This window comes from Aethalodelphis obliquidens, unplaced genomic scaffold (assembly GCF_003676395.1).
Source record: "Aethalodelphis obliquidens isolate GAN/ISIS:26980383/991018 unplaced genomic scaffold, ASM367639v1 scaffold6, whole genome shotgun sequence".
Taxonomy (NCBI): Eukaryota; Metazoa; Chordata; class Mammalia; order Artiodactyla; family Delphinidae; genus Aethalodelphis; species Aethalodelphis obliquidens.
This window is the reverse complement of record NW_020837950.1, coordinates 39,487,048-39,514,294: the sequence shown is the minus strand read 5'-3', so window position 1 is coordinate 39,514,294 and position 27,247 is coordinate 39,487,048. Positions and strand designations below refer to the sequence as shown.

General features: G+C 45.5%; 1 protein-coding gene across 3 annotated transcripts in view; it reads right to left on the bottom strand.

Annotated features, from left to right (window-relative positions):
- STK32B (serine/threonine kinase 32B) overlaps positions 1 to 27,247 on the bottom strand; it is a 348,577-nt gene that overhangs the window by 47,997 nt on the left and 273,333 nt on the right. For 2 of the 3 annotated variants that reach the window (XM_027103382.1, XM_027103384.1), the window contains 2 exons: positions 23,982 to 24,019; positions 6,945 to 7,034 (listed from right to left, as the gene is read on the bottom strand). In XM_027103382.1, coding sequence (XP_026959183.1) covers positions 6,945 to 7,034; positions 23,982 to 24,019 — 128 coding nt within the window. The remainder of the gene's footprint in view (positions 1 to 6,944; positions 7,035 to 23,981; positions 24,020 to 27,247) is intronic. The other variant, XM_027103383.1, reaches the window with a different exon arrangement.

Here is a 27,247-nt window from a genome sequence, read left to right as displayed (position 1 = left end):
CTGTACGCAAATAGTTTATTTACAATTGTGTAAAACTGGAAACAACTCAAATGCCGTACAACTGGTGAATGGACAAACCAAACGTGTATATTCATCCAAAGGATTTCTACTCAGAAATCAAAAGGAAAGCTACTGATCCACACAACATGGCAAAACCTCAAATGCATTATTCTAAGTAAAAAAAGCCAGATTCAAAAGTTTGTAGACATATGACTCTGTTTTTGTGACTTTCTGGAATAGTCAAAACTATAGGGATAGAAAACTGATCACTGGTTGCCAGGAACTGGGATGAGGGAATCTTGGAGGTGATGGAGCTGTTTCTCCGTCTTCATTATGGTGGATTAATTTACTGGATTACATTAAAAGAGTGCATTTTACCGCATGAAAGTTGTTCCTCAAAAATAAGCATCTCGAACTATATATTTATCAGTTTGATGATTTGCAAAGTGATTGTCTCCCTCACAAACAGCCCAACTGATGAGGGCAGGAATATTGCCTATTTGTTCACAGACGTGTTTTCAGCCCATAGAACACTGCCTGGCAGGTGCAAGGTGCTCAATAAATCTCTGCTGGATGGATGAATAGATGGATGGATGGATGGATGGATAGATGGATGGATGGATGGATGGATGGATTGCCAGGTTCTCAGGAAAGATATTGGGCCCTGGAGCCTCACTGGCCTGGGTCTGAATGCTGGCTCTGTCACTTTCTCTGGCACAGGGGTAGCAAACTTTACTTCCTTTAGCCTCCATCATTTCTACAAGGAAAGTACAAGCATGGCCATGGTGCCTCCACAGCCACCTGTGTTTGCTCACTGGGGAAAGGAACTCACATATGGTGAGTACGGACAGGGCACCGGCCCAATGATCTCCCGGGGCACCCACCACCCCCCAGCCGACCCAGCTCCTATCATGAATTAGGATTTGGTTGGGGTCTCTTTCCCTGATTAGACGGCAAACTCCATAAGGCAAGGGAATGTCAGATTTGGGTCTGGGCTCCCAGGGCTTAACATTTACTAAATAGTCTGAATAATGATAACAGCAACAATAATAATATCAGTTACCAGTCTGATGCATCTACACTTGACTTTACGTTACGTACTTTCCATAGTTACATCATGAAATCCTCACAAACAATCTACTAAGGCAGATTGCATAACCGTTAATCCCATTTCTCAGATGAGGACGCTGTCGGGTCCCGTGGTTTGACCTTCATTCACCATGCTGGGCAGTTTAAGTGTATTACGTTGGCTAATGGGGTTTGCCTAAGTTCACCCAGCCTCTAAGTGGAAGACACCCAAATCATCCCACGCTGAAGCCCACACTTCATCGAGACCCATTTCTGGCAAGCCCGATTGCCCATTTTCTTCTCCAAGGCCACCCATGAGGCCAATCCCATGAGTCTCCAGCATTGGCCTTTCCACTGGTTCCGTGGCCCTTATCATGGCATTCAAGACCCTGGTACTTTGGCTTGTTTCGTCTCTCCCTCTCACCTCCTCTTGTTCTACAAGCTATAAAAAAATGGGAGTGCTAGGGTCTCCCAGCCCACCATGCTGCGTCACTCCTTTATGCCTTTGCTCGGACTGAAATGACCTTTCCTTATCCTCGCCTGGCAGGTGAGCTCTGAGCACACCCTGAGACTTTGACTCCTCAGATGGTCCCATTCTGGGGAATCCATCTTGACAGGGACCTGCTTAAATCCAGGCCTGCACAGCTCTCTGCCCCACAGATGTTGAGCCCCTTTGGCCCCGGAGAGCATGACTCACCCCTGTGCCCCAGTGCCTAACTCTGAGCCTCACACCTCTGAAACACTGTATTTGCTGAAAGAACACTCAGCTCTTCATTTCACCTCAGATGAATAAACTCTGAAGCCCCGGGAGGCTGCTGGAACATTTCTGACTTCTAATTTGGCACGTTTCAGAGAGTTTTTTTTTTTTTTCTCTGTTGGTGAATTCCATCTGCTCTTTTAATGAATGAAAATTCAGTACTATGCAAATATTTCTTCTGGGATCATCCTTCGTGAGCAACCTTTGGGAGCTTACTCATCAGCCCGTTCCCTGAATCCATGTTTGGAACATTCTGGGAACTTGTTACTGGGCCTTTGAACTGAACAGCTCAAGTGAACGAAATCAACAAACCTGCCACTTGATAGCAGGAATTTATAGCCCTGGGAACTGCAGGATGTGACCTGAATGAGAGAGTTTCCCTCTCACCCCCATTTTCCCCACCAACCTCCCACTGCTTGGCACTGCCAACCCCTACCGTCTCTGAAGATATATCCATTTGGTCAATCAGCTGTGCTCTCTAAATCCCATAAAAATCTCTCCTGTGCATTCGTTCACTAATTCAGGACTGAAGCTCCTTTAATTAGAAGGACACTTCTAGGATTCAGAAGCCCTGAATCCTAGGTACAGCTGGGACAATACACTTTTTTCTTGTCTGAGAAATGTGACTTTCTGATACAAGAACTCAGTGTCAAAAAGGCAGCTTGGTACAGTGGCAAAAGCATGGACTTCAAAAGCAAGGTAAGTGCCCATCAACAGATGAATGGATAAAGAAGATGTGGTACATATACATGATGGAATACTATTCAGCCATGAAAACAAATGAAATAATGCCATTTGCAGCAACATGGATGGACCTAGAGACTGTCATACTGAGTGAAGTTAGCCAGACAAACATCACATGATATCACTTATACATGAAATCTAAAAAAATGATACAAATGAAGTTATTCACAAAACAGAAGTAGACTCACAGACATAGAAAACAAACTATGGTTACCAAAGGGGAGGGGGGGAAGGGATAAGTTAGGAGTTTGGGATTAAGATATACACGCTACTACATATAAAATAGATAACCAACAAGGACCTATTATATAGTACAGGGGACTCTCCTCAATATCTTGTAATAACCTATAATGGAAGAGAATGTAAAAGAAGAATATATATATTTATACATATATATACATACACATATACACACGTATATATAAAATGAATCACTTTGCTGTACACCTGAAACTAACCCAATGACTGTAAATCAACTCTATTTCAAGAAAAATTTTTTTAAAAAGCATGGACTTCGGACCCAAATAGACATGGCTTCAAATTCTGGCTCCATCACTTGCTAGCTGTGTGACTCTGGGCAGGTTAGCTAACCTCTATGGGCCTCAGGTTACTCATATATAAAATGAAAGAGATGCAGAATTCTCATGTGGATCTTCTGGGGATTAAATGTAATGACAGACATCTGGTAGGGTCAAAATACATGTTGGTTTTCTTCTCCTTTTTGACAGTGGGGCCTCTGGGTCAACCTTGGTCTGCTTTCCCAGAGGCTGAGAGCCAGGACAGAGCTGCGTCAGAGATGAGTGGGAAGCCAGGGCATGAGGCTGAGGTAGCCCAGGAAAGTCTGCTATGAACAGTGGCAAAGCAGGGGCAGAAAGGTCAGGGTTGGGAGAACATTGTCTTGAATTTCTCCAGTGGTCCAGAATCTACTTTCCTAGAGATCAATTTGCTTTTTGGAAATAGCCTCAAGGCAGTGGGAACTAATTTATAGGATTATAGAGGTGGCTCCAACTGGGAGATTCTTCTCTTATGTCACCTCTCTCCTCCACCCTCCCTCTGGAGATGATGACTCCTCTGGCCTCTACCTGCCCCTTCTGGCAAAATGCTCCTGGGCTTAGAATTGGTGTTCTTCTCTCCCGTGTCCTCCCTGGGGGATCCTGTCACTGCCGTGGCTTTGCTGCATCTCCGTGCCGGTAACTCCCCATGCACAGATGGAGTTCACATCACTCTCCAGTTGCTTGGAGTACATCTGAATGTCTTGAAGTTCCTACAGACCTCACTTTCAAATTCATCCTTCCCACCGTCCCCCACACCTGCTCCTCCTGCGGTGTTCCCTGCACAGTGATCATCACTGTAATCCCCTCTACTGCTTGATTCGGAGGCCTGGAGGCAGCCTTATCCCCTCCTTCACTGCCATTCTCCATCTCCATGTCTGATCTCTGTTGAATCTTAAAGCAAGGACCTCCTTGGATAGAACTGCCCCAGCTCTGGATCCTTCTGGAATGGGATTTCAGAAAGGTCGTCAACAGTGAAAGCCTTATTAAGGTCTGTATTCAGCATCCCAAGGGGGTTCTGTGAAATGGACAGACCCACTCATTGTATACCCTCTGGTGTTCACACTGACTTGGGTCTGCTCTCACTACCAAGGTCAACTTGGGTAGGTCCCCCGACCTCTCTCAGCCCATTTCCTCAACTCTAAAATGGGAATAAATAATTGCACCTACTTCATGTTTGTGAGGATTAAATAAGGTTATGGATGGAATGCCTGGCACATACATAGTAAATACTAAAAAGTATTGTTTTTACCATTATTTATTGCCAAACTTCACTTATGTAATCTATTTAGTAAGTTAAAGATGAAGGACACAAGGAGTCCATTCTGGGGAGACGATGACATAGTGTTTGAATCTCCACAATCCACCTATAAACAATGGCAGAGCAGATAAATAGCTAAACCGAAAACCATGGGCAATATTTACTACAAAGCTAAGTTGTCCCCCCAGACCCCAAACTATAAGCAGGTGGGAACAAACCAGCAACAGTGACAAGCCCTCCATGGCAGTGATTTCTGTACAGAAGGAAACAAAGAAAATAATAACATGGCCTATGATGGACCAGAGCACAGGGGACTTCAAAATAGTGAGCAGACATTGACTGGGAGGCACAGCTGACCAGTCTGAGAATAGCAGATGAAACTGGGAGGAACTTGTCCAGACCCATCTCAGGTGAGTGAAAAGGGCCCTTGGTAAGTTTTGCAGGAGCTGGAGAGTCTGAGACACAAAATCGCTTTAATCAATCCAGCCAGAGTTCCTATCTAGGAAAGATCCCAGGGAGAAACTGTTGGGAATGAAATCAAAACTGAGCAGGAAGGGGGCCCCTCAGACCAAAGAAAGAGGTGGTCCAGATAGAAATGGGCAAGTGGAAGTGGGCAAGGAAATCCCAGGTAGCAAGCTGCCTTGGGATGTGACATGTCACTTAAACAACAGAAGAGGCAAGTCTGTTAGAAAAGCTACCCTGAGCCACACCATCTTATAAAGGTTCAGGAAAACTAATATTACGTGAAAATGAGCAACAGAAAAGTATCAAAGTCAAATTCCATGTCAAGTTATAAGAGAAGGGAGAATAAAGAGCAGAACAACATTGTACAAGGAAAGCACCTCAGAAAAGACAGTGTGGTGGATTGTTTCATAAATGGCTCCCCAATGAACCAGGCTGCCTGGTATCCATGACTAGTGCAGTTCCCTCCCATGTGGTCCCTGGTCTTCATCATGTGACTTGCTTTGTCCAGTTGGACATCAGGAAATGTGAAGCAAGCAGAGCCTTGATAGGCACGTGGGAGTTGGGTTCTCCTTCTTGAAACCGCTGCCACCATGTGAGCAAGCTCTCTCTAGTCCCCTTGATATGAAAGACCACCCAGAGAGAGGGGCCCATTTATCTCAGCTGTCCTGGCTGACCCAGCAGCTGAATGAGTGACCACAACAAAAACCAGCAGAAGAACCACTCAATCAAGTGGCAGATAAAAAGGAACGAAACTGAGTTATTTGTAGTGAGGTGGATGGACCTAGAGACAGTCATACAGAGTGAAGTAAGTCAGAAAGAGAAGAACAAATACTGTATGCTAACACATATATATGGAATCTAAAAAAAAAATGGTTCTGATGAACCTAGGGGCAAGATGGGAATAAAGATGGAGATCTACTAGAGAATGGACTTGCAGATACAGGGAGGGGGAAGGGTAAGCTGGGACAAAGTGAGAGAGTGGCATGGACATATATACACTACCAAAAGTAAAATAGATAGCTAGTGAGAGGCAGCCGCAAAGCACAGGGAGATCAGCTCGGTGCTTTGTGACCACCTAGAGGGGTGGGATAGGGAGGGTGGGAGGGAGGGAGATGCAAGAGGGAAGAGATATGGGGACATATGTATATGTGTGACTGATTCACCTTGCTATAAAGCAGAGGCTGACACACCATTGTAAAGCAATTATACTCCAATAAAGATGTTAAAAAAAAATCAAGTGGCAGAATTGTGATAATACAATTGTTATCGTTCTAAGCCACTAGGTTTTGACATGGTTTGTCATATAACAATTGACAACTAATATAGACATTAAGGATTAATAACTAATATAGACATTTAAAAATTATGCAAGACATGAAAGAACACATAAATTATAATTTAGATACTCAGAAATCTGGCAAAAGAACTCAGGAAAAAAATAGAAACAAAGGGAAATTATTTCAGAAATAAATACTTCACTAGAAAGTACACAAAGCAAATAAACACAACAGAGAATGCTTTAAAGTAAAGAGAAAGAAAAAAAGTGAGAAAAAATTTAAACATAGGACGAAAGAGATAAGAAAGATTTGAAAATGGCAAATATTGAAGACTGACAGAGAAGACCCAATATTCAGATAATAGGCATCCTTAACAAAGAAAAAGTAAAGGAAAAGAATGTGTACTAAAAAAAAAATGACATTTCCATGAAAAGTCCTAAAGAAAAACCAACCTGAAACCACATTGCAAGAGCACTGTGTACCTGAGAATATAGATCCAAAATGACCAACACCAAAATTGTATTCTGGCAACACTACTGGACTTTAAGGAAAAAGAAGAAGGGTTTGTTGTTTACTTGTTTGTTTGTTTTTCCCTAAGCTGGAGCCAACCTTTCTGGCTGAGTAGGAGTTCTCTAGAAAACACAGGAGGAGATGGTCTTCCTGGCAGGGGAGACAGCTTAGGTAAGGGCCAAAGGTGTGACAGAGCACGGCACATACTGGGCATGGTTTGGGGTCTGGTGAGGGGATGGGAGGTGGGTGAGAGAGGGGTGAGATGAAGCAGGAGAGGAATGCTGAGGCCTGCGGGGATCTGGAATACTCACCCATGTAGGGTTTGGTCCCGGCCATGGAGGAAGCCTTTTCTGTGCCTTTCACGACCGTCGCTATGTTGAAGTCTGTGATGTGAACATGTCCTGGAGATAGAGAATCAGAAACCACAGTTAGCAAGAGCTGCAGGCAGCTGGGTTATTTCCTTGTCTGATTTAAAGTTGTGGTCTGCAAAGCGGTGGGTGGGGCAGGAAGAAAATATTAGAACTTTTATTTACATTAGTATTTTAACTGATACTTTAGAAGCGCCTATTTTGGGCAGCATCATTTACAGTAGCCAAGCTATGGAAACAACCTAAGTGTCCATCAGCAGTCAAATGGATCAAGGTGCGGTATGTGTATACAGTGGAATTTATTCAGCCCTGAGAAAGAAGGACATACTGCCATTTGGGACAATAAGGATGGATCTTGAGGGCATTATGTTAAGTGAGAAGTCAGACAGAGAAGGACAAATACTGCATGGTCTCACTTGTATGTGGAATCTAAAAAAAAAAAGTCAAACTCATAGAAACAGAGAGTAGAAAAGTGGTTGCTAGGGGTTGGGGGAGGGGGAAATAGGGAAAGGCTGGTAAAAGGATACAAACCTTCAGCTCTAAGAAGCATAAGGTTTGAGGATAATGCAAAACATGGTGACTATAGTTGATAACACTGTATTGTATAATTAAGATTTGCTAAGATAGTAGAACTCAAATATGCTCATCCTCCAAAAAACAGATACACATATATATATAAATATGTGAGGTGAAAAAAAAGTCTATTTTATATGCAGGTTTTATAATGTGAATTTTGGTGGTACATGCATATTATTTATAAATAAACAAATATGTTGAAGACATAATGAAATTTTTATGGATTAAAGTTTAGCAGCACTGGTCCAGAGAGTGAAAGCTCCTGATAAATAAATGAGACAGGAGAGTCCAGACTCCCTCTCTCAGGAAAACAGTGGGTTGGGAGAGGGTGCATGGAGAGAGGATTCTCATGCCCTGAAGACACCCTTGTTCTGCTGTCTGTCTGCTCTGGTCAGCGGGGGCCTTAGTACTGTACCTGATGAATTGAGTAGGGAGGGGGCTTGGGGGTTGAGACCACCTTCCATCCAGCCTAAAGTAATGACAGCAGATGGGACGTGGGTGTTGAAGAACCCTGAGAGGGAAGGAAGAGGGACAGAAAAGGAAGGAGACAAGGAGATGTGAGGATAAAGGGGAAAAGCAAGAAAGTGACAGAAAGAGGGTGAGAGGTGAGAAGGAGGAAAATCCAAAATAGTGAGTACTGGCTCTCTGGGGATTTGGAACATAAAATAAAACTAGCTCTGTCCATCAATGGATGAAAGGATAGAGAAGAGGTACAATGGGTGTAGATATACAATGGGATAGTACTCAGCCATAAAAAAGAATGAAATTTTGCCATTTGCAGCAACATGGATGGACTTGGAGGGCATTATGCTAAATGAAGTAAGTCAGACAGAGAAAGACAAAAACGTTATGATATCACTAATATGTGGGACCTAAAAAATACAACAAGCTAGTGAACAAAACAAAAAAGCAGCCGACTCACAGATGTAGAGGATAAACTAGTGGTCACCAGCGGGGAGAGGGAAGGGGTAGGGGATAAAAAAAAGGGTTATTATGGGATTATAGGAAATCATGTGTATGAAACTTTTGAAAACTGTAAAGCACTACAGAATTTTAAAAACACATAAAATAAAACCAGCTCTGAGACCCTTGAATACCTGATATAAATGCAATCACATTTCTTTCTGTTTGTCATCACATCATTTTGTGAAAATGGTTGGATTTTCACCAAATCTGAGAGCTGTGTTTGGGATGGTGGGGCTTAAATACATAGGTGGGTGACATACACAAAACTGGGACATTGGGAGAGCCTGGAGGGCACCTCCAAGAGATGGACAGACCCCCCCCACTAGAGCAGGTGCAAAGAGGCCTGCTGGGAGGTTCATGGGAGAGGCGTGCCTGATGTGATCAGCCACGGTGGACGGAAAAAGCATCAGTGGTGTCACATGCAAATCCCAAATCTCAGGCTCAACAGCCAGCACCGATGTGTGACTAAGCTGCTCTGCTAGGTGCTCTGTCCGGTGCCCCCGGGTGAGATGCAGCAGGAGGTACTCAGTGATGATCTGTAGTGCCCTTCAGCTGCTTGTGGATGAAGCTTAGGTCACCCAGCCAGGCCTTTGCTGGGAACCCTTTCTGGCCGGACACACAGTGTCCCCACCCAGGTAGCATCTCTAGAACATATCCAGTCTGCTCCAGCCTCTGGGGCTCGGATGAGCATCCCTCCCATTCAGCCATCCATGGTCCTATCTGCAGAGTAGTTGGGTGGACAGACTCTGAGACAGGCTGCCTTGGTTTGGGTCTCAGCTTTGTTGTGACCAGCTGTGTGACCTTGGGCAAATAATCTCCCTGAGCCTTGGTTTTCTCATCTGTAAAATGCGGATGATGATAACAAAATATCCATCTCAGAGGGCTGTTGGGAGAAGTCAGGGAGTTAATACATATGAAATGGTTAGAGCATACTGACACACATGAAGTAGGGAATTCGTATAAGCATTTACTCTTAGCAGTACTGCATGCCAAGGCGTGGCTCCAATCCCCTCTCCAGCTAGGGCCAGTCCACTCCTGCATCCTCTATTGCCTCAATTCTAATACTAACAAACAAGTAAATTCACAGTCCTGTTTTCCACTGTGAGGTATGTGAAAGTAGGTGGACGTCTGAGTCATTTCTGCACCCCACACCTGAACAGTTCCAAACACAGTAGCACTGCTGGGAGGGAATTCTGGAATCTTCAAATATAGTTTTTATTTGGTTTTCTTTCATTTCTCCTCCTCTTAAAATTTTTTAATATTTGCATTATGAAAGTAAAGCCAGCTCATTATAATAAATCACAGAATACAAACATGTGTTTGAATCTCTCCTTTCCCTGCCATATAACCACCCTGATTCATACAGCTCCTCCATTATTTCTCCCCTCACTTATGCAGACGTATACCCACATACGTTAGGACTTTGGCTTTGTTCTTACAATAAAGAGCTCAATACTCCACGTGTCATTCTAAGACACGTGGAGTATTGAGCTCAATACTCAATAAGCTCAATACTAAGCTCAATACTCCACGTGTCATTCTTTTGCATTTAACCATGTATTGTGGACATATTTCCAAATCAATATATGTAGGTCTACCTATGAGATCCACAGTCCCTACCTCCATTCGAAATCCATTGTTTTGTTTTGTTTTGTTGTTTTGTAATTCATTTAGTGATAAAATCTGACCTGGAAGTCCTCTTCATAGTTTTTTAAATTTATTTTTAAAAATAAATTTATTTATTTTATTTTATTTATTTTTGCTGCGCTGGGTCTTCGTTGCTGTGCGTGGGCTTTCTCTAGTTGTGGCGAGTGGTGGCTTCTCTTGTTGTGGAGCACGGGCTCTAGGCACGTGGGCTTCAGTAGTTGCAGCGGGTGGGCTCAGTAGTTGTGGCACGCGGGATCTAGAGTGCAGGCTCAGTAGTTGTGGTGCATGGGCTTAGTTGCTCCACGGCATGTGGGATCTTCCTGGATGAGGGCTCGAACCTGTGTCCCCTGCATCAGCAGGCAGATTCTTAACCACTGGGCCACCAGGGAAGCCCTTCATAGTTTTATTTATTCTACTTAGGGTGAAAAGTCATGTTTTGTTACAGAAATATTTATATATTTGATTACGAGATGCTCTCCAAGCCTTGCTACATAGTATACAGTACTATGTATATAAACATAATATACAGCATATATTTTAAAATATTATTATATGTTAGACACTATTTTCATATTATTATGATATATATTATTTAATACAAATATATATTTAAGTCTGAAAATATCTGAGTTATGAAACCATATCTGGCTCCAGTAATTTCAGATAAGAAATTGTGGACCTGTATTTGCAGAGTATTCCATATATGGTTATACCATATTTTATTCAACAGTTCTCCTATTATGGCACTCAGGTTGTTTCCAGTTTTGTTTGCTTAATTGTTTGTCTTGTTCTTATAAAATATGCAGCAGTAGTATTCTTGAACTTATCTTTACATATTGCTACTTTTATTTTGACTGGATAAATTCCCAGAAGTGGAAGCGTGTAGTTAAAGGGTATGCATTTTATGTTCCCAAAACTTACAATTTATGGTACTATAAACAGAATATGAGTGTGTATTTCTCTGCACTTTTACTAGCACTCACTGTTATCAATAATTTTACTTATTGGCTATTATCAGATGATGAGAAATGTTATTTCAGTGCTGATGCGGCTGCATAGTTTTCATGTGACCAGTATCCCTGCGAACTGCCCATCTAGAATATTGGTCAATTTTCAGTCAGAGCTCCTTGACTATTCAATACATTTACCCTCTTCTCTGGTCCATCAACTGCAAATATCTTCTTCTAGATTATTGCTTTTTTTTGACTTTATAGTATCTCTTCCATATGAAAGTTTAAAGAATTCAAACAATATATTATTTTTATAGTTTCTGAGTATTATTTTTCTTATAACTTTCCAGTTTCCAGAAACCTATTCTACCCCCAAGATTTTACATATTCCTCAATATTTTCTTATAAGACACATATATATAATTTAAATTTTGTATCAATATTTAAATCTCCCAACCATATGGATTATATTTTTCTATATGGTATGATATAGTTTCTGATTTTATTTCTTCCAAATAGATAGCTATTTGTTTCAACATTTCTTGAAAATTTCATCCTTTCCCAGTAACTTGTAATGTGACCTTCATTTTACATCAAGTCACACATATATGTGGATTTGCATATGGATTCTCTCTTCTGTTGTACTGACCTATTGTTTATTGCTGGACCAGAACTATACTCATTTCATTACAATAGATTTGTAGCCCATTGTAAAATTAGATGAGAGTGGTCACCCTCATGATTGTTTCTTTTCCATGTTTTCTTGGAAACATAGAAAAGAATATTTATTCTCAAATGTTTATTTTTGGAGATGAATTAGGAGATACTCCCATTAAGATTTTGATAGGAATTACACTAAGTTATGCATTCATGTGAGAAGTGTGGACATGTAATCCACCCAAGGTCATGCTCTGTCTTTCATTCAGCTTTATTCCTTCAGTGTATGTTTAGTGTTCTCTTCATTTAGACCTTGTAACTCCCTGGATAAATTTATTCCTAGATATTATATGGTTTTGGTCACTATTCTGAATGAAAATATTTTCCTTTTCTTTTTATACTTAGTTGTTTTTAGTACAATAAAAAGCTCTTAAGTTTTGCTTATTTATCTCCTATTTGGCTACTCTATTAATCATCCATAGTATAAGATATTATCTGCCAATATCCCATCTCCCCTTCTAGGTAGTAATAGAATTTTTAACTGAGTTCATGCTCACCCAGTTAAAGACTATATTTCCCAGACTCCCTTGCAGCTGGCTGTGGTCATGTGACAAGGTTCTGACCAATGGGATATGAACAGAATGATATTTGCAACTTTCAGGATAGTTCCTTAAAGGGAATGAGAATTCCCTCCTTCCCTCCATTACCCCCCAATTCTGTCACCTGTTATGTGGACTTGGGGGGTTATTTTGGGCCACACAGATGAGGAGCAACAAAGTAGAAGCAGCTGGGGTCACAGTAAACATCACTGGAGGAGAGATTAGACTTTTACCAAAGAGAAAACTACTTCTGTTTCGTTAAAAAATTTTTGTGAGTCTTTGAAAAGCAATTATGTCTCTCTTAAATTTCACAACCCGCTATTAATTTTGATAATTTTTCTAGTGAGCCTTTTGGTGTTTCTAGGCATAGAAGCACATCATCTGCATACAATGATGGTGTCCTTTCCCTGGTTGAAGGGCTTAGAGCACTGTGGTTAAGAACACAGTCTTTAGAGTCAGATTGCTCAAGAACAAACAGCTGTGCTCCTGTGTGGGACATCTGCTGTTTGTGGCCACTCACATCCCCTTATCTCAGCAATTACTCATCCCTGCACATCTGGCTGTGGAATGGGGCATGTGGCTCCAGCTGCAGCCAGCCAGGCTAACCTCACCCTTTGGCTCTAACAGTTGGCTCAGGGTTGGGCATATGAACCAATTGGGGCCAATGAAAACTGGGGAGATGATTTTCTAGGGATTCAGGAAATGAAGAGTTTTCTTTCTTTTTTTTCAGGAGCTACCTAAAGAGAGATTCTCTGCCTTTGGCCAGTGTGATGTGGGGATATAACCACCCCCCTGACCCCCCAGGAACTGTAAAAGCCATTGGCTTCCACAAAGAAAGACAAGCTAAAGATGAAGCCTATCCTTGGAGAAGGTAGAGCTGCAAGGGTGGCAGAGAAATGGTGCCAAAGCCTGAGCGAACCCTGCCTGAAGCCACATTCCACTGGGCTTCAGTTATACAAGCTAAAAAAAAACCCTTTATTGTTTAGGACTATTTGAGTTGGGCTCCCTGTTCTTTGCCACACACTGCTGGTGTCCTAATTGATGCAGACACTTACCATGAGATTTGGGCAGGTTATTCCACTCTATAAGCCTCTGATTCTTCTAATACTAATAAGTACCTTGTAGGGTAGTTGTAAGCATTAAACAGGGTAGATAGGGACTGAGAATGTGACCTTTGAGCAAAGACACAAAGAAGAGAGGCAGCAAGCCATTGGACTTCTGGGGGAGGAGTGTGATGGCAGAGGGAATGGGCAGCACAAAGGCCCTGCAAGGGACCAGCGAGGGGGCCAGAGAGAGAAAGTGGGAAAGGGGCTCAGATGGCTTTTACTCCAAGTGAGAGGGTTTTGAGAAAGAGAGATACAATTCAACTCACTTTAGAATCACTTTGGCTTGTGTATGGATTGTAGGGGCAATAGTCAAAGCAGGGAAACTGATAAAGAGGGAGAAAAACAATGTATCCCCCATCTATTTAAGCTGCTGTCGTTTAGGGTTGCATAACTGGTACATAATTGGTGCTGAAGCGCATTTAATCCTTAAGTACTCTTATCAGGGGGGTATGGCTACCCTGTTTTTTACAGAAGAGTAGCCTGAAGCTCCAGAGACCAGTGACTCATCCACGGTCAGCAGCTGATACGTGGGAAGCTGTTTGTCTCCAGCCTCTTCCGGGGCGGGCATTTCCCTCCACCCCACGCTGCCCCCTTCAGAGCTGAGTCTCACAGCCCAGCCCTTACTTTCTTCCGGCCCTCTGGGGTGGAGGATCTGGGGCAGCTCTGAAGCCGACCAGTCTACAGGGAATTCACGTCCAACAGGAGCGCCGGACAGCAGAATTCCACTTCTGGTTTCTGTACCGCGTGAGTTGATGAGCTGTAACTTCCCGGTGTGTCTCCTTTAACAGTTGAGTCAAGATGTGGGAAAGTGAAAATTAGTGCCATATGAGGTCTCTGAGTTCCTTCTAAGGAGGATGGAAATTTACTACAAAATGTGCAAATATGAACTGACTTTTCAGCTATTTGTTTTCTGTAAATTAAAAACATTCAAAATTCAGGGAGAGAAGGAGCCCAGGATACTGTGTGAGATCTGTTAGTACAAGTTTTAATGAGAGAATCAACAATCAATAATCATCCTCCCAGACCTGTTTATGAATCCTGAACTCCAGCCCTGCTTCTCTCCTTTCTCTGAACTCATGGAAATTCATCACACCTCCAAGACTCTGACACCATTTGGAATGCTTTTTCCTCCCCTCTGCTTTGCAGATTTCCATTCATTCTTCAAAACCTGGCTGGAGAGTAATATTACTGCTGGATGCACATCTAACCTTTGCTTGCTTGCTTCCACTAACAGGAGACTCACTACCATGAGGGGTGTGTGTGTCTTAGTTGGCTTGGGCTGCTAAAACAGATTACCACAGACTGAGTGGTGTAAACAGCAAGCATTTATTCTTCACAGTCCTGGAAGCCGGAAGTCCAAGATCAGGGTGCCAGCATGGTAGGGTTCTTGGTGAAGGTCTTCTTCCTAGTTTACATGACAGCTTTCTTGCTATATCCTCACATGGTGGAGAGAGAGAGAGCTCTGGTCCCTTCATCCCCTTATAGGGCACGAATCCCATCATGGGGGCTCCAACCCTATTACTTCCTAAAGGCCTCAACTCCAAGTACCATCACACTGGGGGTTAAGGCTTCAACATGAATTTTGGTGGAGACACATTTAATCCATGGCAGACTGACTAGTTTAGGCTTCTCCTCTGGGCCCCGACCTGTACCTCCACAGTCCCCTCCATTGTCATTCCCATGCTAGCATTCACCATGTTGTATCTGTCACTTTGTCCATCTCCTTGAGGCCAGGAATCCTCCCTCATTCATTTCTATGTCCCCAGTACCTTAGCACTGGCCTGACCTGGAAAAGGTACTTATCAAGTGTTTGTTGACTGGCTGATCGACTGACCAAACAAAAGACTGAATGAAGGAAATATGGTAGGCAATCCTATCACCTTCCTTCATTCTTTACTTCTTAAGGCTGTCATGGTATTTACAGGAGTTGACAACACTCCATTTCAATTTTTGACTTTTAAAACTGTAGCAACGTCACTTTTTCAGCTGGACTCAGCTGATGGGACTCAGCCACCCTCTCCACGGTTTTTGTAATCACTGGTGCCAGTGTCAGGATTGGCACCACGAGGACCTGTAACTTGGGCTATTTTCCGAGTACAAAAGTACTTGACATCCATGTGACTTGGAAAAATTCTCACTCATTTCTTCATTCACTTAGCAATCATTTAATGAGCACCTCCTACCTGTGCATATGGGTGGAGGGGGCTTGGAACTGCAGACACTAAGGATGTGCCAGTTACCTGTGTCATGGAACTGGGGGATGGGATGATGGAGATTACACGGGGCTAAAGTCCCATCCACAGTCCCCTCATTGCGGTATAACTGGCAATGCAGAGAATCTTCTCAGTATTACCAGTAACAGGGACTCCTACTTCGAAGACTGATTCCTGCATCTTCCCTGTATATTCCAGGAGAAAACATCCAAAGCTTTCCTGAATTTTGCTGACTTTTCATCTGTTTCGTCTGCAGCTACATTGCACAAGTGTCTATTCCTGCTCCACCATGCCACCCCGCTTCCCTTCTCCCCTCTCAGCCCCTGTAATGAAATAACCCCAAACCCGCGTGGGTATTTACCAAATGAGTGAGGGCAGTGCAGTGCTCTCACTGGGACCAACAAGGCCACAATCCAGGAAAAGATGGGGTCTGCTTGGGAGGGGATAGTCAACCGAACGTCAGGCTTTGTTTCCTGCAGAGTGAGTTCTCTCTAGATCTATCCTCAGGAAGCCAAGATTGGATTCATGGCTGTGAATTCCTGGGAGTGAGTGCTAAGGTAGTGCCCACCAGAGGGCACTAGATCGGGAGTTAGACTGACAGGGGGTCCACATGTAAGAGATGATCTCCTCCCACATTATTTTCTGCCTTGTTTCCCTGGAATTTGAGGTAAAGCCTCGTGGGAACATCTATCCCCACCTTAGCTGGTTTACAGGGTCTACATCATGCCTAAGCCAGAGGTCACAGTGGTGCTGCTGAAAAGACACAGCTGGATGCCCAAGAGGACGAGAACCTTGCTGTAGACTCAACTGCCCCGCCCATGACAGGCTCACATGCTCACTGCTAATAATATCTGTACTTCCAAGATGTCAGTGTGATGCTACCCTGGCTGTGATACTTCCCTCAGGATCACACATCCTGGGCACTGTTTCCTGTTGCCTTCATGGAGATGACAGTGAATGTACTGCAGGACAGTGGCAGAAAGAGAGAGGGGGTGAGGAGAGGGAAGAGGAAGGAAGGAAGGAAGAAGAAAAGAAAGAAAGAAAGAAACCAAATCAAATTCCAAGGCACCAGCTTATCCAGTCTTCATTTGGCTTTACCTCAACCAAAGACTGACTCTGTTTCGGGGCACACCTTTGCCTGACGTGGAATGAATGACCCTCTGATTTTCTTCTGTTCTATTTGATTTGACCTCCTCCCCTATCTTGGACATGGGATGGGAAAGAAGGACTTTCAAAACAATCTGTGTGGGACTTCCCTGGTCGTCCAGTGTCCCCCTTCCAATGCAGGGGATGCTGGTTCGATCCCTGGTCAGGGAACTAAGATCCTACAGGCCGCAGGGCAACTAAGCCCGCGCGCGCCTCAACTACTGAACTCGCGGGCCTCAACTAGAGAGCCCGTGTGCTGCAAACCACAGGGCCCACGTGCTCTGGACCCCGCGCACCACAGCTGCAGAGCCCACACACCCTGGAGCCTGTGCACCACAACTAGAGAAGAGAAAACCCGCATGCCACAACCAGAGAGAAGCCCACGCACCACAATGAAGATCCTGCGTGCCGCAACTAAGACCGACGCAGCCAAAACTAAATAAAATAAATAAATAGTAAATAAATAAATCTTCAAAAAACCAAAAAAATCTGTGTGCTCCCTGCTCCCCCTGTGCGGGGGTGAACAAGCAATAGCAGGGTACAAGAAATGCAACACGTGTGGGATTTCTTGAGCTCCTAGGCTGAGATTCGGGGGAACTCCCACCCAAGACGAGTTTCAACACCTTCCCCCGGGATATATCGTGATCTCGTAAAACCTGCCCAGCCTTCACACCCTATTTGATATGATGCTGCTTGGAAACTGTCTCCCCCAAGGCTTTTGAGAGGGCTCAACAGTTCTGAGTTTCTTTCCCCTTTTCTCTACTTCTGTGGCTTTTAATGTTAAGTCACGAGATTTTGGGTTAATTAGTTACTACAGCATAGCCATGGCTTCCTGATCAATCATTTCCCTTCCACGTCTCTGTGTTGGCATGTAATTTTATGCAATCATACTAATCACAGTGAATTAGGTTTACAGGGAGGTTTTTATACACTTTCTCAGCCATGATCTGCTCTTTGCAATGACTGAGAGGCACGGGGATAGAGACTATATTTTGATACCTAGCATCCTTTTCCACTCCATTCTTTCCTGCCTCCTGTATTATAAGGACCAGAAAGAGAGAAAAACCACATGTCCTGACCCTCTTGCAGCTAGGGTTCTGGACAAGATTTAGCTTCTGCCTTTCAAATGCACTCAGGCAAGGTTTGGAAGCAGAAAGGAAGCAGAAGGAGAATGCCATTTGAAGTCTGGAGTTACACCGTCTCAAGTCAAAGAAGTATGCGTGTCTCCAAACCAGAAGCTGGCAGACAGACATGACACACACCCTTCCCTGTCACCTTCAGAGGGAGCACAGCCCTGTGGACACCTTGACCTCGGGTTCCTAGTCTCCAGGACTGGGAGACAATACATCTCTGCTGTTTATTGCCTCTCAATCTGTGGGACTTTGTTCCAGCACCCCTAGGAAACTAATACAGGGGGCTATTTATTGGGGGTCCTCAGAGATTCCTGCTCTGGGTCTTCAGGACTTTAAGACATCACACTGTGCTAGACACTTCCATTCCCAGCAGTCTTCAGAAAGAATCTCATTGCCAACCTCCCAAGGACTCCAGGCTAGCTTTAAGCCACATTCCTAAGCTCTATCCTTAAACTCGTCTAGAATAATGACACGCACTGTTGGCCCCTCTGACTTAGCAGAAACACCTCTGCCCACCCCCCCAATTTGCCTGGGTGGCTTTTCCCACTTCCATCTCAGCTGCTCCAACCCCTGCATCTGAGGCTTCAGAATCAACACGCGCCTGATTTGTTAATTTCCTGGAGTCTCCTGAGGGGGATGTTACAGCACATACAGTGTTTTGACAAGTGATAAGGGGGTGTTGCTGCTGGCCACTGCCCTTTTGGGGAACACTTGCCGACAAATATGTCAGCAACAGATGGAGAGGAAATTCTTTGAAATAAGTCCAGTGAATGAGTGCTCTGAAATAGAGCCTGTTAATAGAAAATTAGAAGTGAAGTCCGCAGATTAGGAGACAATCGCCATTGAAAAGATAGTTTGTTATTCACAGTTCCTAAGAGGACGGGTCACATCACACCATGTGGGTCCCCCCAGGGAAGTACTAGCGTTAGTCATGAGACAGAGGGAGAAGGGAGGAAATGTGGCCAAGAGCCTTTCTGGTGGTTTCTGTGGGAAGGAACAGGCAAGGCAGGGCAAGCAGGCTTAGGACTGGCTAGGCTGAATGATTTCAGGGGTTCTGGGGCACAGGAGCTGTCCCTGGCTGTCTGGATCCTGGCACTGGGGTGTTTAGGGATACAATGAGAAAACAGATTCACTCTGCTGGCACGGCTGCTGTGTCATCTGTTACTAAACATCCAGGTGAGGTTTCTCATCCCCAAGCGCCCATCCCGAGGTCCCTGAGAAAAGAAGGAGTTCTACGCCTCACAGCCTGCTGTCCTCTGGCCAGTGGAGCTTTCTCCTTTGCCCTCTGGAATGCTCTGCTCCCAAATGCTCTGGTGCCCACACTCTGGAGGGAGGATCCAGAAAGTCCTCCCTCCCCCTCCCCCTCCTCCTCCCCCTCCCCCTCCCCCAGCTTCACTGCCCTTCTGCTCCCGCACAGCCTCACCCCTGCCCGTCCCAGCATTGACCCTGCTGGGTCAGAATCACCTGTCTACTTTTCTGTCCCTCCCTCAGCCCTGGCTACACCTTAAAGCTACCACCTGGTAGCTTTAACCCCACGTTCACCCCCCCACACACCCCGCCCAGCACTTTCTCCTGCGAGATGAGTCAAGTGAGTGCCTCTGCGGGTGGGACCTTGGCATCGGCACCTTTTATGGTTCCTGGGTGACATGCAGCCGTGGCTGAGAAGCGCCACCCTAGACCACGATGTCCTCGGCCACAGGGGGTCTGTGTCCGTGGGTCGCCTGTCACAACACCTGGCTTATGGCAGGTCTGCAAAAGTGAAGGAATTACTTTCTTGCATACAGAAGAGGACAGAGCTACAGTTGTCCCTCAGTATCTGCAGGGGATTGGTTCCAGGACCCCCACTGATACCCAAATCTTTGGATGTTCAAGTCCCATGTATAAAATGGTGTACAATTTACATATAACCTGGGCACACCCTTCCATATACTTTTTTTTTTTTACTTATCAATACCTCGTACAATGTAAATGCTATGTAAATAGTTGTAAGTACAATGCGTATGTTATGTAAATAGTTGTCAGCTAGCAGCAAATTCAAGTTTTGCTTTTTGGAACTTTCCGGAGTTGTTTTCCTGAATGTTTGTCATCTGAGGTTGGTTCAATTCGAGAATGTGAAACCCCAGATAAGAAAGCTGACAGTATATGGTCAGTACATTTTGACCAAGGGTCCTCAGTAGACACTCAGGGCAAAACGCAGGCACTGCCCTTCTGTCTCTGACTCTCGGCTCTTTGCTCATCTGGGGGAAAGTCAAGCTCCCACGTGTTAAAGACCAGCCCCCCACCTGCCCATCTGCTGGATGACTGCATTAATCTCCGCAGTTCCTCCTCCTCTGTATCCTTCCTTTCGCCATGTCATTTGGCAGTGCTCAACCCCGACCCGGTGGGGTCTTGTGAGTTGCTTTGCCCACTGGGATGGCAGCAAATGTGATGCAGGTGGTGGCTTAAGGGACTGGGCTTTCCCTGCCTCTGTTTCTGCTATGGCCACGCGAGGTCACACAGGGCTGGCCTGCCAGAAGGTGAGCCATGAGGAGCTGGGCCGACTTGCCCAGTCAATGAGCCAAGGTCACGGTATGCCAGCTGGCAGCCAGGCGACCCCCAGACATGGGAGTGAGCACAGCCAATGTCACCGTAGCTGCCTGGCTGACCCTGCAGGACCTCAGTCTTAGGAGCAAGCCCTGTCTACAAGAGCATAACCCCACAGGCCTGTGAGCTAACTGGATGCTTCTTGTTTATGCCATTAAATTCATGTGGTTATTCATCACCCAGCATTATTGTACCAACAGAAAATGAATGCAATCCCTTCCCCTTCCCGCTACAGTTTTAAATTCCCCATTTCCTAGAGCAATTTGCCCTCAGCCCTAAAGCACTCTCAACTCTTCCTCTCACACTGTGCTATAATGCTACATCCTCCTTCAACTTCATTTTACCTCCAGGTACGGTCTCCCTCTGCTTTTGCTGCTAGCCAAGAGACCCCAAATCTCAGAGTAGAATTAGCGCCCATTCTAGGAGATAAAACCAGCCTGCAAGATCAGGAAGCAGAGCAGACACCGGGGGAGCAGAGACGCTTCTGTGAGAGCCTTGGATTTTGTATAACCAGCAGATCTTGAACATTTTGAATAAAATATGAATGCATTTATTTAATTATGCTTATGACTCACTGTAAACACAGCAACCAACTTGTTCTCTGAGAAAACACTTAATGAGATCAATCAGCAAACTCTTTAAATAGAAATAGTTATCTGTTTTGTAAGCTGTTTTTTTTTTTTAAATGCATTTAACAACAGGGTAAGGAGATCTAATGTACAGCATGGTGACAGTAGTTAATAATACTGTGGTGTGTGGTTGAAATTTGCTAAGAGGGTAGACCTTAAATGTTCTCACCACTCACACAATAAGAACGGAACCTTAAGAGGTGCTGGATACGTTTATTACCTTGTGTTGTTAATTTCACAATGTATATGTGTATTAAATCATCATGTTGTACACCTTTAAAAAAATCACATTGTACAACCTAAACATATACAGTTTTTATTTGCCAATCACACCTCAATAAAGCTGGAGGGGGAAAAAAGGCAACAATGACTAAGTAAGAAAAAAAGAAAGAAAAGCTGATGAGCATCTATCTCCTGTCATAAATCAGGAGAAGGAAAAACATAGCCACAGTCTCCTCTCTTGTCCTTCTCTCCTAGGGGAGAAGATTTGTGTTTTTTGAGAATCCTCTGCTCCTGATTTTCCTTCTGCACTGCCCAAAAAGGCACTCACTGGATGCTAAAACTGATGGAGGGGAGGGCATAAGCCATTCACATCTTAGTATGAAATAGTGTTCAGTGCTCTGTCTCGACAGCAAGCTTGATAAAAAAGGAGCTTAGAGAAGAGACAGGAGGGTTCGAATCCTTGGGGAGTGTGTGGGATGCTGCAAAGCCAGAGGGCAGGGTCAGGACACTGTGTAAGGCATGCGGGAGGTGGGGAAGGATGGGGAGATCTGGGAGGAAAGTGGGAAAGGGCTGAGGGGTAGAAGTGAGGACGAGCACAGAAGGGGAGGTAGGAAGGGATGGACGGAGATCCAGGAGCCCAGGAACGAGGGAACCCGGAGAAGGCTGTGTGAGCTCTGACCCGAGGCTGTAGCATCGGGCAGGAACTACGGCATCAGGCAGGCCCTGGTTAACCCCACAGGCTTGCTGAGTCTCATTTCATCCTAGAGGAAACGGCTGAATTATTCCTACTGCTTGGCGTTCCTGCCTTGATTTTGCTTCTGGAAAGCTGCCCAGGGCCTGAAAGGTCTTTGTCCAAAAGTCTCTCTCAAATCTCTAGGCTGGGGCCGTGAGGATCCCAGCCAGAACCCTGCCCTCCACACCCCTGGTTTCCAGGACAGCCCTGCCAGGGGTCCTGCATCACCCAGCCTGTGCCTCTTCTCCTTCCACCTCACCTGCTTCTGTGATCTGAGCAGAGAAGGGACAGGAGAGGCTGAGAGCTATAAGCTAATACAAGCCCTCCCGAGCACCTTTATGTCCTGGTGCTGGGACAGTGGCTCATCCTCCCCATCTTGTCTTAGACCTCTGCCACCCTGCAAGGCGGTATTACTTGTTTTGCAACTTGCCTGAAGACACACAGCTAGTTGGGGGACCAGCTGAGACCCAGGTCTGGGGTTCCTGCCTTTTAGATACAAACTGGGGACCTTGATTTGCAGCCTCAGCTCTGCTCAGTTTCCCCCTGGCAACCTAAGGTCATCCTTGACCTTCCATTCGTGAGCACAGGGATTTCACCTCTCTGCCCCAAAGCACTTGGGCTGGTTTCAGGCTCTGGCAGGAGACTGGAGCCCAGATGGTCGCATCCACCACTCCCACTCTGTCTCCCGGTACCAAGGGGTCTATACAACGAGGCAGGATTCCCTGAGACACACTGGTGACACACACAAGTCCTAGAGGGGCTTCGGGCTGGAGCCACAGCCGCAGCCTGCGGGAGGGAGTGGGGGAGGTAGGTCAGAGGAGCCGTGTAGATGAGGCGGCAGACTCGTCCCTGAAAGATTCAGCAGCACAGCAGAAAAATCCCCGTCTGCTCGCTCCAGCCCACAGCCCCGAAAGCCCTCGGGAGATGAGTTCCTGAAGCAACATCGGGGAATTTAGTCTCCAAGACTGCCATGATGGTTGGCTGCAAAGCTGCCTTTGGCGTGGACTGCAGTAGACTGGCAGTCATTGCTGGGCTGTGCCCTGGACTTGTCCTGACTTGACTGGGCACCACATCTCTGGGACTGACTCAGAACACAGAGGCCCAGGTTCTCTAAACAGGACAGGGTCTGGCCTCTGATGCTTACCAAATCCCCCAGGGGATTCCGATAAGACCAGAGTTGGAGAGCCACTGACATGGAGCCTTCTCCATGGACCTGCAGTGTCAGCCTCAACTGGGAGCTGTTATAAATGCAGAATCCCAGGTCCACCTCACTCCACTGAATCAGCTTAAGAAGATGCGCACACTCCGTACACACATAAAAGCTTGAGAAGCCTGGATGAGGGAAGGCTTAGAGGATTACTGATTACTGATTTCTAGCTTGCCAAGCACACCCTATCGCATTTGATCCCCATGACAATCTGGAAGGTGGGTATCATTTTCCCCATTTTACTGAAGATGACATTGAGGCTTAGAGAGGTGAGTGACATTTCTGAAGCCCCGGGTTCACAGGTCGGAGAGCAGGGCTGGGAGGCTCAGAGCTTTCCAACCTTGTATCCCATTCCCATTTCTGCTCTCTTGTCCTCACACCAGGACGTGAATGGTGATGTCTTTAGATATGAAACCATCAAATACCTTGGACTTAACTCACCGCAGCAGGACACAGACCAGAAATTTACACAGCTGTTCATTCACCAGGATTGAAACAAAAGAAGGCTTTCTAGTCAAACCTAAAATCCAACTCACCAGGACCAGGACCAAATTCCCAGAGCCTCAAAGTTCCCACTGAAATAGTCTCTAGAAAGCGTTCATAACAGGCTTACCGTGTTCATCCAGCAGTATGTTGTCTGGCTTGATGTCTCTGTAAGAGAAAACAAAGAAGCTGAAAATGTGATTTCTGGAGCCTACGGAGGAGCACGTGACAAACATGACAACTGGGGATAAATGCCCGACAACACCTAGAGTGCTTGTCTCTCCCCCGGCATGAGGGCTCAGACAGGGAGCAGAAGAGTGATTGTTATGATAGTGGAGCCCTGTGTTCTCGCTTCCTTCCCTTTTCTTTTCCTGGAACTGCAAGTGGATTATTGTGTGAATATTTTTCTCCTCAATATTCTTAACGATTTCTGGCCTCTTGAGGCCCAGGAATGACTGCTCACTGAGCACAGGGTCTCTACTGGTGAGTACAGACACTTACCCTTCCTGATGGAATTTAGCCCTCCCACCTTGCTAGGCACTAAACCTCCCAGGTGTAATGGTCTCTGCTCTATAGACCTGGGAACTGAGGCTCTGGGAGGTTCAGTAACTTGTCCTCGTCATCCTTGTCCACGGCCTCTGCCAGTTTTTGTACAATCTCAGAAGATTTGACATTTATTGTAAAGAAGTGAATGGGGCTTGAATTTCTAAAATCTGTGATTTTTACATAGAGCTCTGGAAAGTGTATGCACGTTCATGATGACTAAATCAGGGTTGAAGATGTCAATTCAGTTTCTTAAAAGATCACACCCAGCAATCAGGTGGTTTTTGTATAGTCTGTGAGCTAAGAAGGCCTTTTACACTTTTAAAAGATTGTAAAAAACAAGACACACACACACACACACACGCACAAAGCAAAAATGAAAAGAAATGTACAACACAGACTGATGTGACCCTCAAAGCCTAAAATATTTATTATCTGGTCCTTCAGAAGTTTGCTGATCCCTTTTGCACACAGCGGGCCATGTGCAGCGAAATCTCGGCTGGGGAGTTTCTGGAAAATTCTGCTCTATGTCATCATTATAGCAAAGGGCTCCCAACTCCAAGCTGTGCTTTTCAAAGGCAGGGGTTTTGCTCTCTTCACTTCTGCACCCCTAGCATGGCGTCTGTCACCAGCAGACACAGTCAAAGAAAAACCAGGACAGTAGTTAAAGCAGTAAAGACAGATTTTATTCAGTTGCAATCACCAAAGGGGAAAAGACACCTCAGCATAGAACTGGGCTCAATTCTGAACACAAGGGGGACAAGTGGGGATTTGTAGCCGAGGAGCAGGTGGGGATCTGTGGATGGAAAGTTACTAAGAGGAGACATCAGAGGTGAGAGAGGTTCAGGATTCCTGCTGATGGCAGGCCAGGGGGATCAAACCACCCGGGGGATGAGCAACCTGATCAGAAGATGATCAGGTCGGGAGGATGGGGGATTCTGGCTAAACCAACTTAGCAGGTCCTTGCTAAGACCGGACGATGCAGAGACAACGCAGAAGTACAAAAGACAAGGTCGGGTTTCAGGAGAACTCATCAGAAGACCCTGAGTGGAGTTTTAGGGGGAAAAGAACCTTTGTCAACGCACAGGAAACACGGAGGAATGAATGTGAGAGAAACACAGCCTTGGAGAAACTCAGTGGACAGCTTCAGCTCTGATTTACCCATCATTAACATGCATACACTTTCCAAAGCTTTGTATGAAAGCCATGGGTTTTAGAAATGCAAGCCCCACTCACTCATTTAGAGTAAATGTCAAATCTTTTGAGACTAATGACAGCTTTCTTCGAAATAAAAAGCGATTGCCCCTGAGTTTATCAAATAGCAATTCTACCTGAAAACACACCATGGTTATTTGTAACAGTATGAGGTAATGCCTACGGCTTTGGGGGAGAAAGATACACTCATACCATAGCTTTAAATTTTCATTTGCATTGTGACTTGTGAATACTGATGAGCGTTAAGCCAGTGGAACCCCAGCTGCCAAGTTCACAGCCACAGGTCCCTGGTGAACAGAGATTGGTCGTTAGGGGAGTCCCCAGGGGGAGGATGAACTAGAGAGCTCACACAATTAAAACAAAAGACGGAAGACCTGGAGTCAAGTGTTTGTGGCTCAAATCAGCAAACACTTGGCCCCTGTCTAGGGCCTCTCCCAGGAGGGTTTCTCCAGAAAAGGTGAGAGAAGGGAAAATAAATACTTGTCAAGAATGAAAACACAGCAGCAAATATTCAAGAGCATTTCTTTCCTGTTGCGGAGCACAGGCTGTGGACGCGCAGGCTCAGCGGCCATGGCTCACGGGCCCAGCCGCTCCGCGGCATGTGGGATCCTCCCGGACCGGGGCACGAACCCGTGTCCCCTGCATCAGCAGGTGGACTCTCAACCACTGCGCCACCAGGGAAGCCCAAGAGCATCCTTTCTTTAAGGTGTCACTAGAACTGCGATGACCTTGTTTGGGGTGTGCGGATTTCAGAGGAGCTGGCCGTGGACCAAGACCATGAGCCGAAAAGGCCTGCAAGGTCCTTGGCCTGAGCTGCCGCCTCCGCTGATGCTGAAATTGACCTGTTTTGGGGTTTTCTGCCCACCCCGCTCCTTTTCTTCCTCCTTCATCCCTCACTCCCTCCTCTGACTTCTTCCTTTTCCTTCCAGGGCATTCCCGGGATAGCCCTCAAATGCTTCCTCCTGGCAGGTCTGGGCAGAGAGCTGGGGACACAGTCCCTCCCCTCTGGAAGCTCAGAATCAGTGGGAGAGGGAGACACGCAGGTGGGGTGGCACAGAAGCCACGGTGCAGGGAGACTGCTCTGGAGCCTGGGGGAGATGGAACTGGGGCAGCTGGAGAGGGAACGGCTGGCCAGGGAATCACACGGACCAGTGGGGACCAGGGTGTCAGAGCCAAGAAAAGATGGAGCAGTGGTGGCCGACCTAAGGAGAGGTGACCTTGTGTAGTAGGGTGAAGAGTGTCCCCCCAGAATTCACGTCTACTTAGGACCCCAGAAAGTGACATTATTTTGAAACAGGGCCTTTTCAGGTTCAAGGAAAGATGAAATCATCCTGGGTTTGGGGGGTCCTAATGCCTGCCGTCTTAGAAAAGAGATGGAGGTTTGGACACAGACACAAGGCAGAGAAGAGGCCATGTCAAGACAGGGGCAGAGACCACAAGGCAAGGAGAACCAGGACCCCCAGAAGCTGGAAGAGGAAGGAAAAGATTCTCCCCCGGAGCCTCTGGAGAAGGCTGACCCCACTGGCATCTTAATTTCAGTCCTGGCCAGAACCGTGAGGTCACGAATTTGCGTTTTTTTTTTTTTTTTTTTTTAACATCTTTATTGGAGTATAATTGCTTTACAATGGTATGTTAGTT